At 40.8% G+C, this 16,458-nt stretch overlaps 1 protein-coding gene across 1 annotated transcript; it reads left to right on the forward strand.

Moving 5' to 3' along the window:
- The first annotated feature begins 5,420 nt into the window (after positions 1–5,420).
- On the forward strand, positions 5,421–7,568 carry LOC112200338 (GDSL esterase/lipase At4g16230). Its single transcript, XM_024341362.2, has 5 exons — positions 5,421–6,064; positions 6,149–6,279; positions 6,377–6,622; positions 6,796–7,051; positions 7,130–7,568. The coding sequence occupies exons 1-5, from the start codon at positions 5,830–5,832 to the stop codon at positions 7,357–7,359; spliced, it is 1,098 nt and encodes a 365-aa protein (XP_024197130.1). The 5' UTR covers positions 5,421–5,829; the 3' UTR covers positions 7,360–7,568.
- Positions 7,569–16,458: the final 8,890 nt, after the last annotated feature.

Below are 16,458 nucleotides of genomic sequence, written 5' to 3' on the forward strand. Positions count from 1 at the left end.
AGCATTATAGTTTTTCACAAGGATATTGTTGTGCTTCTCAGCTACGTTCATGGCGCCAATGATCTCATGAAACCTTGTGATACGTCCTGTATTCACATCAATCCGATAATTCTTTGAAATCATCAGGGCAGAGGCGAGGAAGGTAGAGAGAGTCTTCTCGATCAACATCGTATCAGTTATGGCTTGGCCATAAAACTCCATTAGAGACTTGATACGAAGAGCTTCCGAGTTATAATCAAGCACAGACTTGAAATCACAAAAGTGGAGGCTATGCCATCTCACTTCTAAATCAGGAAGCAGGGAGTCACGAACGTTGCCAAATCGCTGCTCAAGTTCCACCCGTAGTTTTTTGGGGTCTTCCTCATTGAGGTATTCACTTTTGAGCGCGTCATTCATGTGCCTTGTCATGAGAATGATGGCTTTAGTTTGATTTGCTTCAAAAGCAGTAGCTTGCTCAAAGGAGAGCACGTTCTGACTAGGCTCTTGGATGGCTTCCAGAAGTCCATCAACCTTAAGATGTTGACGCACATCTCAGACCCACCTATGGTATCCTGCGCCAGTTGTCTCCAGTGGAACAAAGTTCAACTTGTTCAGGTAACTCATCCTGAAAAACAACACAAGATTAGGGTTAGTTTCGGAGCGAAAAAGGCTACACGAAAAACTATTAAATTTCTTAGCGTAGTCGCTTCCAAGAAATTAGGGATTTTCTGAGCGTAGTCGCTTCCAAGAAAATCCGATTCCAATAGGGGTTTTGGATTAGATCGAAACAATGATGTATGTGGTCGATCGTTTTTGTTCTCAACAAACTCTAAGTTTGGAGGATTTTACAAGCTCCAAGCTTGGAATGAGCACGAACCCCCACAGTTCGACTTTTGGTCTCCCCTATGAAGAAGAAAGGGGGGTAGAAGAAGGAAGGTTAGAAGTCCCCGAGAAAAAGAAGAAGAGAAAAGTAATAAAAACTTCAAAAATGGGAACTTTTAGAAAAGTTTACCTTGAAAAATTGCAGGAAATCTTGACCAAAAAATTGGTCGGAAAAAGTCGCCGAAAAAGTGACCGGAAAAGTAGCAGGAAAGTGGCCGAAGTTGACCAGAAAAGTCGCCGGCGATGGTTGACCGAAGGTTAACCGACAGTGTTGACCGAGTTGCTGACGTGGCACCTTCTGATGACGTGGCGGATCGGTTGCTGAAGCGGTAATGCTGACGTCGGATGACTTTAGGCTTCTGGGCTTTTGGGCCGAGATCCTGCTGTGCTTCTGGGCCTAGGTTTCTTCTGGGCTAGGCGAGACCTATATCAGCGAGTTGGAGCAGAGGCTGAGATGCAGGTGGCGATTTAGGGAGGCAGTAGCTTCTAGTGGCCGGTTCAGGTGACTTCAGGCCGGTTTCGGGAATAATTTTTCCGGTTCCGGGTGTCCGGGTGTCTAGGATCGGTGCGCTGCAGGTGGTGGATTACGGCTGTCAGAGACGGAGGAAACAGCCTTGAACCGGGCAGAGGAGTTTGCATCACTTCCTGGGGCCGGTTTGGTGGTTTTCCGACCGGTTTTGGGGGTGAGGCCGCCGGTTTTGGACTCCTGGAGTGGAGATCTTCAAGCTGGGCGGTGGTGGTTTCTGGTATTTGAAGGCTACGAATTTAGGTTTTAAGGTTAGGGATTCGTTCTGATAACGTATTTTAGGGAATCATAAATTGAGAGAAAATCGTTGTGTATTCTCATTGATAATAGGGACCTCTTTATATAGAGGATTACAAGACATAGAGTCTGAATCATACAAGGAAAGATAATCTCTAGATTATTCTATATTAAACCCTATTACCACTAGGTCAAGTAACCTAGAGTTTGGGCCAAACACAAATTAGAGTTTTACTTGAACATATTACTATTATTATTATTATTTTGGCAATAAGAACCATAAACATTAAAGCAAGGGGAAAAAACCCAAGCAGAACAACAAAACATATGACACCAGATCAACTCCTAAACAGACGGAGGACCTGGCAAACCATCAAACAGTAAAATGTCAACTAAGGGGGAAGGTGGTTGGAGAACTCAATCCGTAGGACACTTCCAGCTATGAACCAACGAAGCAACAAGGTGAGCTGCCTTGTTAGCTTTTCTACTGATCTATGACCAGTTAACATTCTCGGTTGAAGAGAGGTACCGGACTTGAGTGAGGAATGTTGAGGTTTTCCAATCTAGAACAGATAAGTGCTTGTTAATAACATCAATGAGACCATGAGAATCTGAGGATAGGACAATATCTACGTTAGGAAAAGAGCTTGCTAGGTACATTGCCTCCCTGATTAATTGCCAAGGCTTTAGTTGCCATTGGGGAAGGGGCTAGCAATTTCACTGCTCTTCTCGCAACAAGAACCTGTACAATCCCTAGCTAATGCTGCCACGCCACAAGAGAGTGAATCATGATGCCATGAAGCATCCGGATTGATACAAATAACAGTACCAAGAGGAGGGATCCATTTTGATCTGTGACTATTCGAGCTAAGTTGAAGAGCTTGATCACAAGGAGAATGAGTAATTTTGTTTGCTGCAAGGAACTTATTAGCAACTTGATAAGTAGACAAAGCAATCCCTATTGGATTTGGAGGCAATTTCTTGAAGAAGCAATCACACCTAAGTTTCTAAATCCGCCAAAGGAAGAAGGAAATATGAGTACCAAAATCAGCATGTGTATCCATTTGACTAACAGAAAACAACCATTCATCAAAAGAGGTAATAGCTTGGAGGGGTATTTTATAAGAAAAGGGATGAGCAACCATGCTTTAAGCGTCCATGGACAAGTAAGAAGGGCATGCTCAATGATTCATCTGGTTGCAGACAAATGTGACACTCCAAAGAAGAAGCAACATGTCTTCAAATCACTATTATTTTTTAAAACACACATCTTTTCCTTCTTTTTCCCTTTGGTTTTTTAATTGGTTGGGCCATATCAATGTTACAAGGTTGGGCAGAGGGCTTTTCCTACCTAACACAGGTTGGTAGAAGTGGTGATGGGTTTTCTCGTTGCAATGTTTGTGTTACGTTTCAGCATTTATTTCAGCATTGATCTTCATTTACTATTGGGATTGCAGATTGCCCAAGGAGCGAGCCTTTCAATTTCAGCTTCTTTTGGATCCCCCCGAACCCTCTCCAAGTATTCCTCCTACCTCTTGAATGGTATAACTCTGAACTCGTATGATTTGTAACTTTGTATATATCGATCACATAAGTTCATCAGGTATTCAGATCGTAACAATTAACCTTTCTTCTAAGGGCTAAATACAAATTACTACCTTGTGGTTTTGGTTTAGGTCTAAAATCAATTCAGTCCTTGAACTTCTAATTGCATCAAAAACATCCCTGCACTTTCAATTTTGATCTAATAGGTCCAATTTGTTAGTTTTCCGACAATTGCGTTATTTAACTTGTTAACGTGGCTCATATATGGCCTATGTTTTATGATGTGGTGTCGAGGTGGTCTGCATAGTCAATTTAGGAGTGAGTCCTACTATTAAAAATAAATAGTTTTTCAACAAATAATCCAACTATAACTTGAACCCATAACATAATATTAACGAATTGGACCTATTAGATCAAAATTGAAAGTGCAGGGGTGTTTTTGATGAAATTAGAAGTCCAGGGACTGAATTGATTTTGGACCTAAACCACAGGTACTAACTAGTGTTTAGCCCTTCTTCTAATCAGCAACTATATATGCCACTATTTTAAATGTGTTTGGTAAGGCTCTGATAGTGCAGTTCATCCCTGTTGTGTGCTTTCGTCGGCACCGAGGGGCATGTAGTCCTCTGTCAATAGTGAAAAATGAAAACATAATAGTGCATTCTCCAATCTGTGAATTTTGAAGATTATCATGGTCTCTGTATCTTCTAAACAATAATAGTATTTCATTTGACAGATTGTGAAGGACTTACTTCTTGTTTATTTTCTGTGAGATAGCGTAAGAATGTGTAGTTGCACTAGAATAAAAAGAAAATAATATATGTTCATAAGGCACAAATTAATTATGATTTGACTCAATTTGAGTTTGCTTGACTAAATTTAACCATTGTAATATGGACTCACTTCCATGTGAACAATTTAGCTTTAAGCTAAGGAGGGTGGAGAATTACAAGTACGACTGTACAAGTATAATCTGCACAATACTCCTTTTCACCCATTTAGACAACATATGTGATTCTATATGTTAAGATATGCTTACTAATATAAAATATTTTGACGAAGGACATAATAGTTCACTGCACTGCAGTATTTTTTCTCGTTCTATTGTTTCTCTTTTTTCTTTCTATTTGATTAGGCTTATCTAGTCTTGCACTCTTGCCTCTAGTAGGCTTGTCTTGTAACTATGAAAGCTTGGTTTTTCTATTCGCTAGGCTTAGTTTCTTTCGGTTCAGTCTGTTTTGTGCTCTGTGGGCCTTAATGCAAATATTTTCACGTCAAAAAAGAAAGTGCCAAGTTAAATGGTAACTGAGAAAAAACTTTCATTAAGGTAAATAATGTGTTCTTATTGGAGAAGTAAGTTATAGTTTAAATAATCATGTCCTTGAAATGGTAACTATATGTATAACATCTAAATATGTACGCCGATAAGCTAGCATGTTAGTCATAATAACAGATATTATAGGGGTCACATATCTAAATCTCATAGACATCATGAATGAGATCCAAACATGTATATCCTAGAATTATCCATCAAACATGAGGATATTCCTCTACTTTAGTCACCTGGGAGGTTAAATGAGTACAATATTTTACCAAAATCTCTCAAATTAGTATGTTTTCCTTCTTCTATATCAATAAATGGCTCTGCAGCATTTCAATTTGGGATTAGCGGCTAAAATAACAGTAAAGAATACTTATTGCTGAGGTAGAGGATAATGGTTGGAGTTTCAGAACCTCAGAAAGTGTGACCACACCTATATCTTGTCGTGGCAAAAGCCAATATGCAGCTTTTACAGAATACAGATGCGTTTGATTTGTGGAGTTTGCAGCTGCCTCTGTAACTGTGAGCCTGACATGTAGTCGGTCACTACCTTCTTTAACTTTCTTTATCTTGTTGATCAGAGTATACTTCTCGATACTTCATAAGTTCATATTGATGATGAGGTTGTTCCCAAATCCCAACCAATATACTAATTTCGAGCTATGTTTTAGTCATTTATGTATGGATGAAATACCTCAGGCAAAATTAATTGTGACAGGCAAACTTAATGCCTGCAAGTCTGCAACTGCAAGAAAAAACGTATACTATTCTCAGCTTTAGGGTAACAATAAACCAGAATACGTATCAAAAAAAAAAAACCATAAAAACCAGAATATATTAATTACCACTGCAGAAGCTAAATTACTGTATCAAACTACGCATGGGATATCACATTTTTAGTATTTTAGTAGTCTGACTTTGAAACTTCTATACAATTACACTCACGGACTCCACTGTGGGTTTGCAACTTGAAGATACTTCCTTTTTCACTTCGAAACTCTCAGAACAGCTCTGTTCTCACGGGGTAAGTTGCTAAGTTTGCACTGCATTCAATTCAATGCTTCTGCTAACTTCTAAGTTCTAAATCTCACCATGTTAGGCCTATGAATGTAGATATTGACAGGCACAAGTTTCTCTACAAATACCTAAAAAGTATAGGTTCATAAGCCTAACTCTGGTCCATTTTAACTGTATTTCATGCTCTTACTAACGTGTTCGATGAAATGATTGTATGATTTTATCTACATAAAGAGGCCGGGCTGTTGCTTCTTTCAAGCTTCATCTGAAGAATAGTATTGGTTTTGAGAAATTTGAGATACCCTTTTGCAAGATCTCTGTAATGGGTGGCCTATTTTCAGATGGAAAATTCATTCTTGGCATTATTTTTGCACTCTGGAGAATGTGTTCAGCAAAAGAAACTCCTGCTAATTTTGTGTTTGGCGATTCTCTAGTTGAAGTGGGGAACAACAACTATATTGCGACTCTCTCCAAGGCTGATTATCCTCCCAATGGAATCGATTTCGGAAAGCCTACCGGGAGATACACAAATGGAAGAACCATCATTGACATTATAGGCAAGTAACAAGTTCTGGTCCTACATTCAGTTCATCCTTTGTCTCTAGTCCTTCATCATTCTTTTGACACATTCTAATCAACAGGTCAGACTCTTGGTTTTAAGGGGTTCACTCCTCCTTACTTAGCTCCCACAACAGCTGGACCAGTAATTCTGAGGGGTGTTAACTATGCTTCAGGTGGAAGTGGAATTCTTAATGAAACAGGAAAAATATTTGTAAGGATTCTTCTCTGCTTTTCAATCAATTTCATTTGATCATATTAAAAGTATACATTAAGCTAATGAAATATAAGTCATATGTAATCTTTGGTAGGTTGGTAGAATAAACTTGGATGCACAGATAGATAACTTTGCAAAAACCAGGCAAGACATTATCTCAAGAATCGGTCTTCCTGCAGCTCTAAAGTTACTTAGAAGAGCTCTGTTCTCAGTAACAATCGGCTCGAATGATTTCATCAATAACTACTTGGCGCCAGTTATATCTGAGACGGAGAGGAAGTCGATACCTCCGGAAACCTTTGTTGGTATTTTGATCGCAAGACTCAGACTACAAATTACAGTAAACATTTTTCTTTATCATAACTCTAGTAATGCTTCCCCATATATTGGACTTTGAGTTTAGGGTACATTAAGCTATTAATTGCCTGTTACGATGAGAAATACATAGTCATTCATATTGTTCTATGGTTGTATGTTTCAGTTTTATTAACATAGATTTGTTATGAAATGCAGAGACTGTACAATTTGGGTGCAAGGAAGATGGTTGTGGTAAATGTAGGACCTATTGGGTGTATACCTTATCAGAGGGAAGTAAATCAAGCTGATCCAGAGAGCTGTGCGGAATTTTCGAATCAACTATCACGGTCATTCAATGCCAAGCTAAGGACCCTTGTCACCGAGCTAAACAAGAACCTTCCTACGGCCAATTTTGTTTATGCAGATGTTTATAGTATTGTGGAAGACATTATTGAGAACTACATATCATATGGTGAGACTTAGTGCTGTGAGTTTTCACTGTTAATTTGCTTGAAGATAACGAGACTGACTAGTCTTGTTCCATTAACAGGTTTCGAGAATGCAAACTCTGCATGCTGCAGAGTAGCAGGGCGCTACGGGGGTCTAATTCCATGCGGTCCTCAGCCATCAAAAGTTTGCGTGGACCGGTCGAAGTATGTGTTTTGGGATGCTTACCATCCTTCTGATGCTTCTAATATGATCATAGCAAGGCGTCTCTTGTATGGGAACTCCAGTGATATTTCACCCATGAATATTGTGCAACTTCTCCAAGCTTCTTGATCTGCACTCAAGTGGTGGTTGGTTCATAAAACATAGAGCGTTGTTTATAGCAGCAACGTTGCAGCTGGAGAGAATGGAAAGTTGCGAGTATAAAAAATGCCTAAAAGGGTCTAATTATGGTTCGACTATTTGTTGTAATAAGCCACATTATCTCTTTGTTCGAAATTTTTTCTTTTTAACAAGTCTGGTTCAACTTTTTTTTTTTTTGGTGTAAAGTCTGGTTCATTCAACTTTACATGTTCTTTTTTTTTTTTTTTTTTTTTTGATCAGTTAAAAAAACTTTCATTGATAACAAATGGTCAATACAACCTTCGGGGTTAAGGTGGCCTCGCTAAAAACCCTGCATGATCAGAGCAAGTAAAAAAGAGCACCACCCCCATATCATCAATTTCTACATTCATCTAAAATGATATCAGTAAGCCAAGGTGGCCCTGCTTCTTGCCAGAGTCTATCTTCGTCAGCCATCAAGGCATGCTTTGCCATCTTGTGTGCAGCAATATTGCCTTCTCTATTGACTTTCTTCCACAGGACTGATTCGAAAGTTGAAGCCAAGCACTTAATATCATCCAAGACTCCACCCTCCACACTAAGATCAAGCTCTGTCTTATTCAACGCATCAATTACTATGGTGGAATCACTCTCCACTACTAAGTTTTGAAAACCAGCTTCTCTACACAAAAGTAGTCCATGATAGACAGCAAGAGCTTCAATAGCAACAATAGATGGGTTTCCTGGCAGTACCTTGTGCCCGGCACACTTCAATTTCCCCTCACCATCTCGTACAACCATGCCTAGACCAGCCTTCTTCTTTTTATAATCTATTGCTGCATCAGTATTCAACTTCAGTTTTGGTGCAGTAGGTGGCCTCCACTTGACTTTCACTCTCTTTTGTGTTGCATCTTTAGTCACGTTCTCATTACTCCTTTGTGCATCTTGGAAGTTGTTTAACCACTCATTTGCACTCCATACAATATGCTTACTCTCCTCCACAACTCCTTCGTGCTTAAATCTGTTCCTGCTCTTCCAAAGTAACCAACAGATAACACTGAACAATTCAACCTCCTCTTTGGAGGAAGTTTTAACCACATGCGCAAACAAGTCAATGAAACTAGGTTCTCTCCATTGTTTATAAACTCCATTTAAGAATGAGAATTTCCAAACCTTCTTAGACCACGGACAGCTCCACATACAATGGATTGTTGTCTCCTCCTCCCTCCCACATCGGCAACAAAGGCTAGAATTTCCCACATGCCTTCTGAACAAATTAGCAGCACAAGGTAGAAAGCCTTTACAAGCACGCCAAAGAAAAAGTTTCACCTTATTAGCAATTCTTAATTTCCACAAAGTGTCCCAAACTTGGGTACCTTCCTTATTGCTACTGTTGCTACAACCCACTGACCCTTCATGAACCCTCTGAAGCTCTAATGCTAACCAACACCCTGACTTCACTGTATACCTTCCATCTTTGCAATAATGCCAAACAATAGAATCATCCCTCCTACCCGCAGCAATAGGTATTGACAGAATAGTATCGACCTCATGTGGGCGAAATGTAGATCTTATCAAACTTTCATTCCACATGCCAGGATAAAGCATCAACTCACTAACCTTCAAATTTAAATTACCAGTATGGGGAGAGACCGGTCTGAAGGTCCATGGTGTAGGTAACCATTTATCAAACCAAACCCTTATATTACGTCCTGTCCCCACTCTCCACCTAGTCCCACTGATCAGCAAATCTCTTCCCCACATCAAACTACTCCAGATTAAAGAGGCACCTACGTCATTCCTAGCTCCCGCCCAATTTGTATGTGGAAAATATTTACCTTGCAGTAGCCTGTGCACAAGGGAATTAGGCTCCATCACTAGACGCCATACTATCTTTGCCAAAAGTGCTCGATTAAAAGCTTCAAGGTCCCGAAAACCAAGCCCACCTTGACTCTTACTCTTACAAAGTTGATTCCATTTGCACCAATGCATCCCCTTCTTCCCATCTGCCTTCCCCCACCAGAAGTTTGCAACTTTAGATTGAAACGACTTGCAGATACCTTTCGGGAGCCTGAAAACGTTCATTGTAAATGTCGGGATTGCCTGGGCAACGGCTTTGACTAATACTAGCTTCCCTGCTTTAGACAAAAACTTACTATTCCACCCAGTAAGATGCAAGTCAAGTCTCTCATTGATTTTCTTGAACATTTCTTTTTTACTCCTCCCTGTCACCGTTGGGAGCCCTAAGTACCGTTCATGAAATGGTACCACAGGCACGCCCAACATCTCCTGAATATCAGACTTAACCCCCTCATCCACTGCTGGTCCAAAAGAGATGGCTGATTTCTGAAAATTAACTTTTTGACCCGCTGCAGCCTCGTACAACAGAAGACATTGCTTCAAATGCGTTACCACTTCCCTCCTAGCAGTAGCAAAAATCAAACTGTCGTCTGCGAATAAAAGATGATTCACAGGAGGTGCATTCCCCCCCACCTGGACTCCTTCAATAAAACCCTCTCTGCAAGCCTTTTGAAACAACCCAGATAAACCTTCAGAGCAAATCAAAAAAAGGTAGGGGGAGAGGGGATCTCCCTGTCTGAGCCCTCTAGTCGGATGGAAATTACCATAAGCTTGTCCTTCCCATAAAATAGAAAACCTGACCGAAGTAACACACCTCATGATCAAGGAGACCCACTGTTCATGAAATCCTAGCTTTCCCATTACTTCACGAAGATAAACCCACTCCACCCGATCGTATGCTTTGCTAATGTCCAATTTAAGAACCAATCTCGGGTCAGCTGTACTTCTTTGAGCTCTTATGGTATGAATCGTTTCGAAAGCAGCTATGATATTATCATGGATGTGGCGACCTGGGACGAACGTACTTTGAAAAGGCGAAATGATAGAAGGCAGTAAACCTTTCATTCTATTCACAATCGTCTTGGAAATCAACTTGTAAAGAACAGAACATAAGCTAATAGGCCTGAAATCCGTAACACAGTGCGGGTGCTCAATCTTCGAAATTAGAGCTATTAGGGTCTGATTAATCGATTCCACACTTGCCCCTTCATTAAGAACTTTAAGACAAAAAAACGACACTTCATCCCCAACAATATGCCAATAATGCTTGTAAAACAACGCAGATAAGCCATCAGCTCCCGGTGACTTATTAGGTGCCATTTTCTTCAAAGTAGCTTCAATATCCTCCCTCGTAAAAGGCTGTAATAGAATATCATTCATCTGGTTCGATACAACAGTGGGTATAGCGTCTAAAATAAGCTCCAAGTGATTACAACCTTCAGTAGTAAACAAATGTGAAAAGTAATTGACAAATGCCTCCTGAATACTCGAAACTTGGTCTTGCCACACTCCATTAGTATCTGCCACACCACTAACTCTATTCTTCCATCCTCTGAACTTTGCATAGTTATGGAAGAACCTTGTGTTGCAATCACCTTCTTTCAACCACTCCACCCGAGATCTTTGCCTCCATAAGTCTTCATTATAGCCCACATACTTCTCTAGATCTTTTTTAACCTTCTTTCTATGCTCCTGAACCGAATCCACAGGATGATCAAATGGAATACCATCTAACTCCTTCCTTAATTTGTTAATTCTCCTCGGCACATTCCCAATATGCTCCTTATTCCAGTCCATAAGAACATCACCCAAAGTCAGTAACTTACTCTCCAGTCTAGTCTCTACTGCTTCTGAAGACCAGGCTGCCCTTATAGCCTCCTGACATGTTTCTTCCTTTACCCACAACGGCTCAAACATAAATCTCCGCTTCTTCTTCCGAAACTTCTTCAAACCCTCCCCATTAGTATGGAAAATAAGAGCAAGATGGTCAGAGGCATAACCATCAACGTGATACTCGTGTACATTAGGCCATAATAACCATCCAGCCTTATTCACAAACCCCCTATCAAGTCTCTCCCAAGTGTGCCCATTGGACCACGTGAAGGGTGATCCAGAAAACAAAATTTCTTGCAACCCGCAATCCTCTGTGGCCTCCCTAAACTTTCTTATTTGCACCTCTGGTCTGACCGCACCTCCCCTCTTTTCACTTGCATCCCGAAGTTCGTTGAAATCTCCAAAAATTAACCAAAGTCCAGTGACAGTGGCAGCAATTCTTCGAAGCAACTCCCAAGAAACCGAACGACGTGAGGTTTCCGGATTACCATAGAAGCCTGTTATTCTAACTAGAACATTCTCCCACCTTACTACCGCATCAATATGAGCTTGAGAAGAACCCAAGATACTCATCTGAACATCTGCTTTCCACCCCAAAGCCAAGCCCCCACTCTTTCCTTCCTTACCAACACTACCCACCACAAAGCAGTCTTTATAACCCACCTTAGCACATAACTTTTCCATAGCTTTCTTCCTCTTCTTTGTCTCCATAAGAAAGAAAACATCTGGGGATTGCACCTGTAAAAGGCGTTGGAGCGCTCGGAAATTGTGCGGGTTCCCCAAACCCCGCACATTCCAGCTCAAAACGATCATTTCTCGTGATGGGTCCTATCACCGGAACCCATCACGGTTTGTGAAGACAAGACAACTTTAGAAGACACACCATTCTTCGTAGGAGACATAGACAAACCCTTCCTGCAGCTCCTACCACCCATAGGAAAGCCCTGTCCACGTCCCAAACCCTTCTTACTAGTCTTACTTTCAACTCTACATTCATCTTCCTGCACCTCAACCATCTTCTTGTTTGCTTGCTTTTTAGAAGATGAATTACCGGAAATCAACTCCTTCTGGAAATTTCTACAAGTACTCTTGCCCACACTCCCATTATTAAGGAGTTTATAATCAACTGATACACTTCTGGGCCTCCCTCTGGACTTAGCAACTGAACCAGTAGGCCCATTCTCACCCGGCCCACCCACTTCGTGAGAAACCGTATCCAAACCCAAATTCCTCTCTATTCCCGCTTTAATACCAACCATCGGTCCAGACATAAACTCCGGCAAAACCGTCTCCGAAATCAAAGGGAGAGAAATCAGAGCAGCATCCCTAGAATCACTCCCCATAATTAACACTCCATCTTCACGAGCTTTGACTAAGGGAATCAAGCGCCGCCGTTTTGCCTCCGGCTGTTTCTCCACCATCTCTTCAACTCCATCTACATCCATTCTAACCTCCTGGATCGGATTCTCTTCAACCCATTCTGCCCGGGAACGCACTGCTCCACTCAACATAGGCTCAGGAGCTGTCATCTTCCACTGCAACTTGTCCTTGATGAGACCAAAAGACGCTCCCTTCAACTGGCACTCTGGGTCAATGGTGAACACATTCTTCAATAAAGTTTTCCACCGACCATACTGCATTTCAGTGATCGTCCCATCCTTAAACCATGGACAGTGAGAGCTCACATGGGAAAGACGTCCACAGTAGAAGCAGAAATAGGGTAGATCTTCATACTCTAGACGCAACTTGGATTCCTCCCCCAACCCCAAATCCAATTTGATCCATCGCCGTAGTGGCTGGGAGACATCCAACCCAACTCGTATGAGAAGAACACTTCCCGTGCAATCACTTTTCTTATGTGGATCCAATCCAACAAACACTCCCAAAATGCCTCCAATTCTGCGGGCCATTGCCGGTGAAAGAAACTCCGGTGGAAGTCCCCTGACTCTAATCCAGAAATTTTGCAGTTCCAAAGGGATGGAACTCGGATTTGTTCGACCATCTGTAGCAGTGAGTAGGGCTGGGCACGGGCCGGGACGGGCCGAAATTGTGGTAATCCAGATCCCGAGCCCGGAATTATAAGTCGGGACTGGTCGGGACGGGATGTTGGTTTTTCAAAACTGGTACCGAGGGTACCGAAACCAAACGGTTTCGGTAAGGGTCCGGGACGGTTTCGGGATTGAAACCTGCAAACGGCAAACGGCTTTAATTCATATCATTCATCATTTCCAGAATTGAAACCTGCCATTCTCCAAATATATATATATATATATATATAAATAAAACCTGCAAACGGCAAACTGAAACAACATCATATAATCATTAATATATGACCCAAGCTTATACGTTGATGATTGATCAGCCCTAGTTAATCACCCAAGCTTATACACGTTGATGATTGATCAACCCCAGTTAATCACTCAATTGTATACTAAGATCAGACAATCAACATATATATGAGATATATGAACAATTGCATAATTGCTTACTGAGATTGTAAGACTATAGATCAAGTTACCAATTAAACTTACAAATTAACTCAGCCTAATTCATTTAACTAAGAAGGACCGAACTGGAGATGAATGGTCTTCAAGCCCCGAAGCAGGTGGATGAGCAACTTGCTTCTTCCAATCTTCCCTCTAGCCATCAAAATTTGAATCGAAGAACTGAACTGGAGATGATCGAAGTGTGAAATGGATTGGAAGTGAAACCAATACTGATTACTGAAGAACATGAGAAAATTTGGGGAAATTGGAAAGAAATTGGGGATCGGGGATTTAGATGAAGAATAGAAGAGGAACTGGAGAGTGGAGAAGAGAGTCTCAAATCTGAGTATTGGGGATCGAATAAGGTTTTGTGATCAGGTGTGGTCATTCTTTCATGTGCCCATATATTTGACTAAATCATCCAATCAAACTCAGCCAAGTATATAAAACAATTAAAGATTTAATTTATTTAATAAAAACGGGACGGGACGGGCCTTAACGGTATGGACTAGGCTGGTACCGGTACCGGGCCCGTTTGTCTAGGAACGGGACGGGACGGGCCCAAACAGTAAAATTTTAATTTTAATCCCGACTCGTACCGGCAAATTTCGGGACTGTTTCGAGACGGTACCGGGACTTCGGTTTTGGGTGCCCAGCCCTAGCAGTGAGTAGTAACAGGGCGTTGTCGAAAGTCCACGGGCTTCCTCGCATCACCATCCTCCGATCATAATCTGATTTAAAGGAAACGAGGAACCTGTCCGTGCCTTCCCACTCAAAAATGGTCACCTCCTCCCTCGTACGCCAAATCCTCTTCATAGTGCTTTTAAGCGCCTCCTTATTAAACTGTTTATTCGTTAACAACTTACCCACCAACCAGAACTTCTTCAAGGCTAGCTGTTCAACATCTTCGATTTTAACAACCTCAATATCTGGAGCCTCCGAAATGGACAACTTCTGTGCCAAATCTTCCACAACCTGTTCCATCTTGCTAACCAAGTCTGCAACCCGCCTGAACCCCTTGCCTATCAGCCGGATTCCCCACCACATGAGCCGGAAGAAAGGCATAGAAACAAAACTATGGCCGTCTAGAAAGAAAACTATGGCCGTCTAGAAACCCTAGCACGGCACAACCCTTACTTGAGAGAGAAGGGACTCGTTTGAGTCGATAGCTGCAATTGCATCACTCGTTTGAGTCAATAGCTGCAATTTACATGTTCTGAAGTTTAACCCAAAATAAATGTGACCAACAGGCCGGGAGCCTGGGATTAAATGCTTTATTAGAGCTTTGATTCATTTCATCACTTGATTGTATATGAAGGAATCAAACACTAGGCCAGTTTTTATTTTAACCCTACTTTTTACACTGACAAAGTAAAATGTTCATGTTCAATCAACTTTGTACGATAAGAGACCTGTTCAAACTAATCGAAAGCTATGAGGATTTTTTCTTCCTATTAGAGATCATGGCCGATCAACATTTTTTGAAGATAACCTAGAAACAACCGGCCACGACAACATAGTTCTTCAGGTATTTACATATATATTCAACAACAAAAAAATTTTGACTCAATTTTGCTAATATCTTTATTCGTTACTACTATTATTTAAAAACACACATCTTTTTCCTTCTTTTCCCTTTGGTTTTGTAATTGGTTGGGGGCCATATCAGTGTCTACTTGGTTGGGCGAGGCTGGAGCTGAGGTGAGCCAAAAGAGGCGGCCGCCTCAAGCCTTCGACCGTTTTCTATCGGAAAATAGGTTCAATTTAAAGTTGACTCCTATACAAAGATTATCTAGTGTAAATATGCATCATGTACTGTTCTATGTTCCAACGGTAAAACATGTAATTTTTACATTTGTGGTTGAGTGTTTGAATCTTATGTAGCACCGTGTGTGTGGTATGTATTTTTTTTCTTATATGTATGTAAAAATATGGGATCATTTTACAGTTTTTGCCTTGGACCTTAAAATCTCATGTTCGGACCTAGTTGGGTGAAGGGCTTTCCCTAGCTAGCATAGGATGGCGGTGGTGGACGAGTTTTCTAGTTTCAATGTGTGTGTTCTTTTTAGGCCTTTGTAATGTGTCGTATGGTTTGTATGCATTGATCACATAAGTTCATTAATTGTTCAAATTGTAACATTAACCTTGAACATGTATTTGTAGTCTTCCATGAGAGTAGTAAGGGTTTTCTAGTCAGGCTTAATAACTTGAAAATGTGGGTTTACTTAGGTAATGACTCTTTCTAACAATCTCACTAAAGTGGGTCGTTATGTGGCTCGATCTATCAATAAACTGACAAGTCTCTTTCAAAAAAAAAAAAAAAGAGATAATTAAACAAATTAAATAGACACGTAAACTATTAGGTAAGAATAATTAAATACATAGCGTGTTAACAAGGATAACCAGCACAATAAGCTATCTTCCCCTTAAGGCAACATAATTAATTAGATGGTAATTTGACTCCATATTCTATTTGTTTATTTATGTGCTACCTTCTATTCAAAAGGTAGAATATACATTCTAGTAAAATAAAAAAATGATCATAACATTGTTCGAAAGAATCACCAGAATGTCATGCAAAAGCATCGATGGCGGCAAGAGACACCAATTCAAAGAGTTATATAGGCTCTCAGACCATGTGTTATAGTAAAACACTAGAAAAGGTGCCCGCGCTTTGCTGCGGGACTTATTGTTACATGGTGGTGATTATGATTGATCTTGTTAAGGGGATCAATCCCTTTACCAAAAGGAAAAGCTGCGCAAAATGCTGGAGTTGTTGTTGGAGCTGGTTCGAGGCATTGGTTCTTCCAGTTATAGCTGTACAATAGTTATTCATGTTTAGTCATTTTTCTGCTTGCGAGGCTGTGCTTTAGTTCCTGATGGTGATGATGTTGCTGTTCCATGTTTACCTTGCCTGTCACTTTTTTTTTTT

Source organism: Rosa chinensis, chromosome 4 (assembly GCF_002994745.2).
Source record: "Rosa chinensis cultivar Old Blush chromosome 4, RchiOBHm-V2, whole genome shotgun sequence".
NCBI lineage: Eukaryota > Viridiplantae > Streptophyta > Magnoliopsida > Rosales > Rosaceae > Rosa > Rosa chinensis.

Bases quoted from the DNA above. Each gene is read 5' to 3' on its own strand.
- LOC112200338 (XM_024341362.2), top strand. From the start codon at position 5,830: ATGGGTGGCCTATTTTCAGATGGAAAATTCATTCTTGGCATTATTTTT. The intron at 6,065-6,148 runs GCAAGTAACAAG...TCTAATCAACAG, and splicing joins AACCATCATTGACATTATAG to GTCAGACTCTTGGTTTTAAG. The intron at 6,623-6,795 runs GTAAACATTTTT...TATGAAATGCAG, and splicing joins GACTCAGACTACAAATTACA to AGACTGTACAATTTGGGTGC.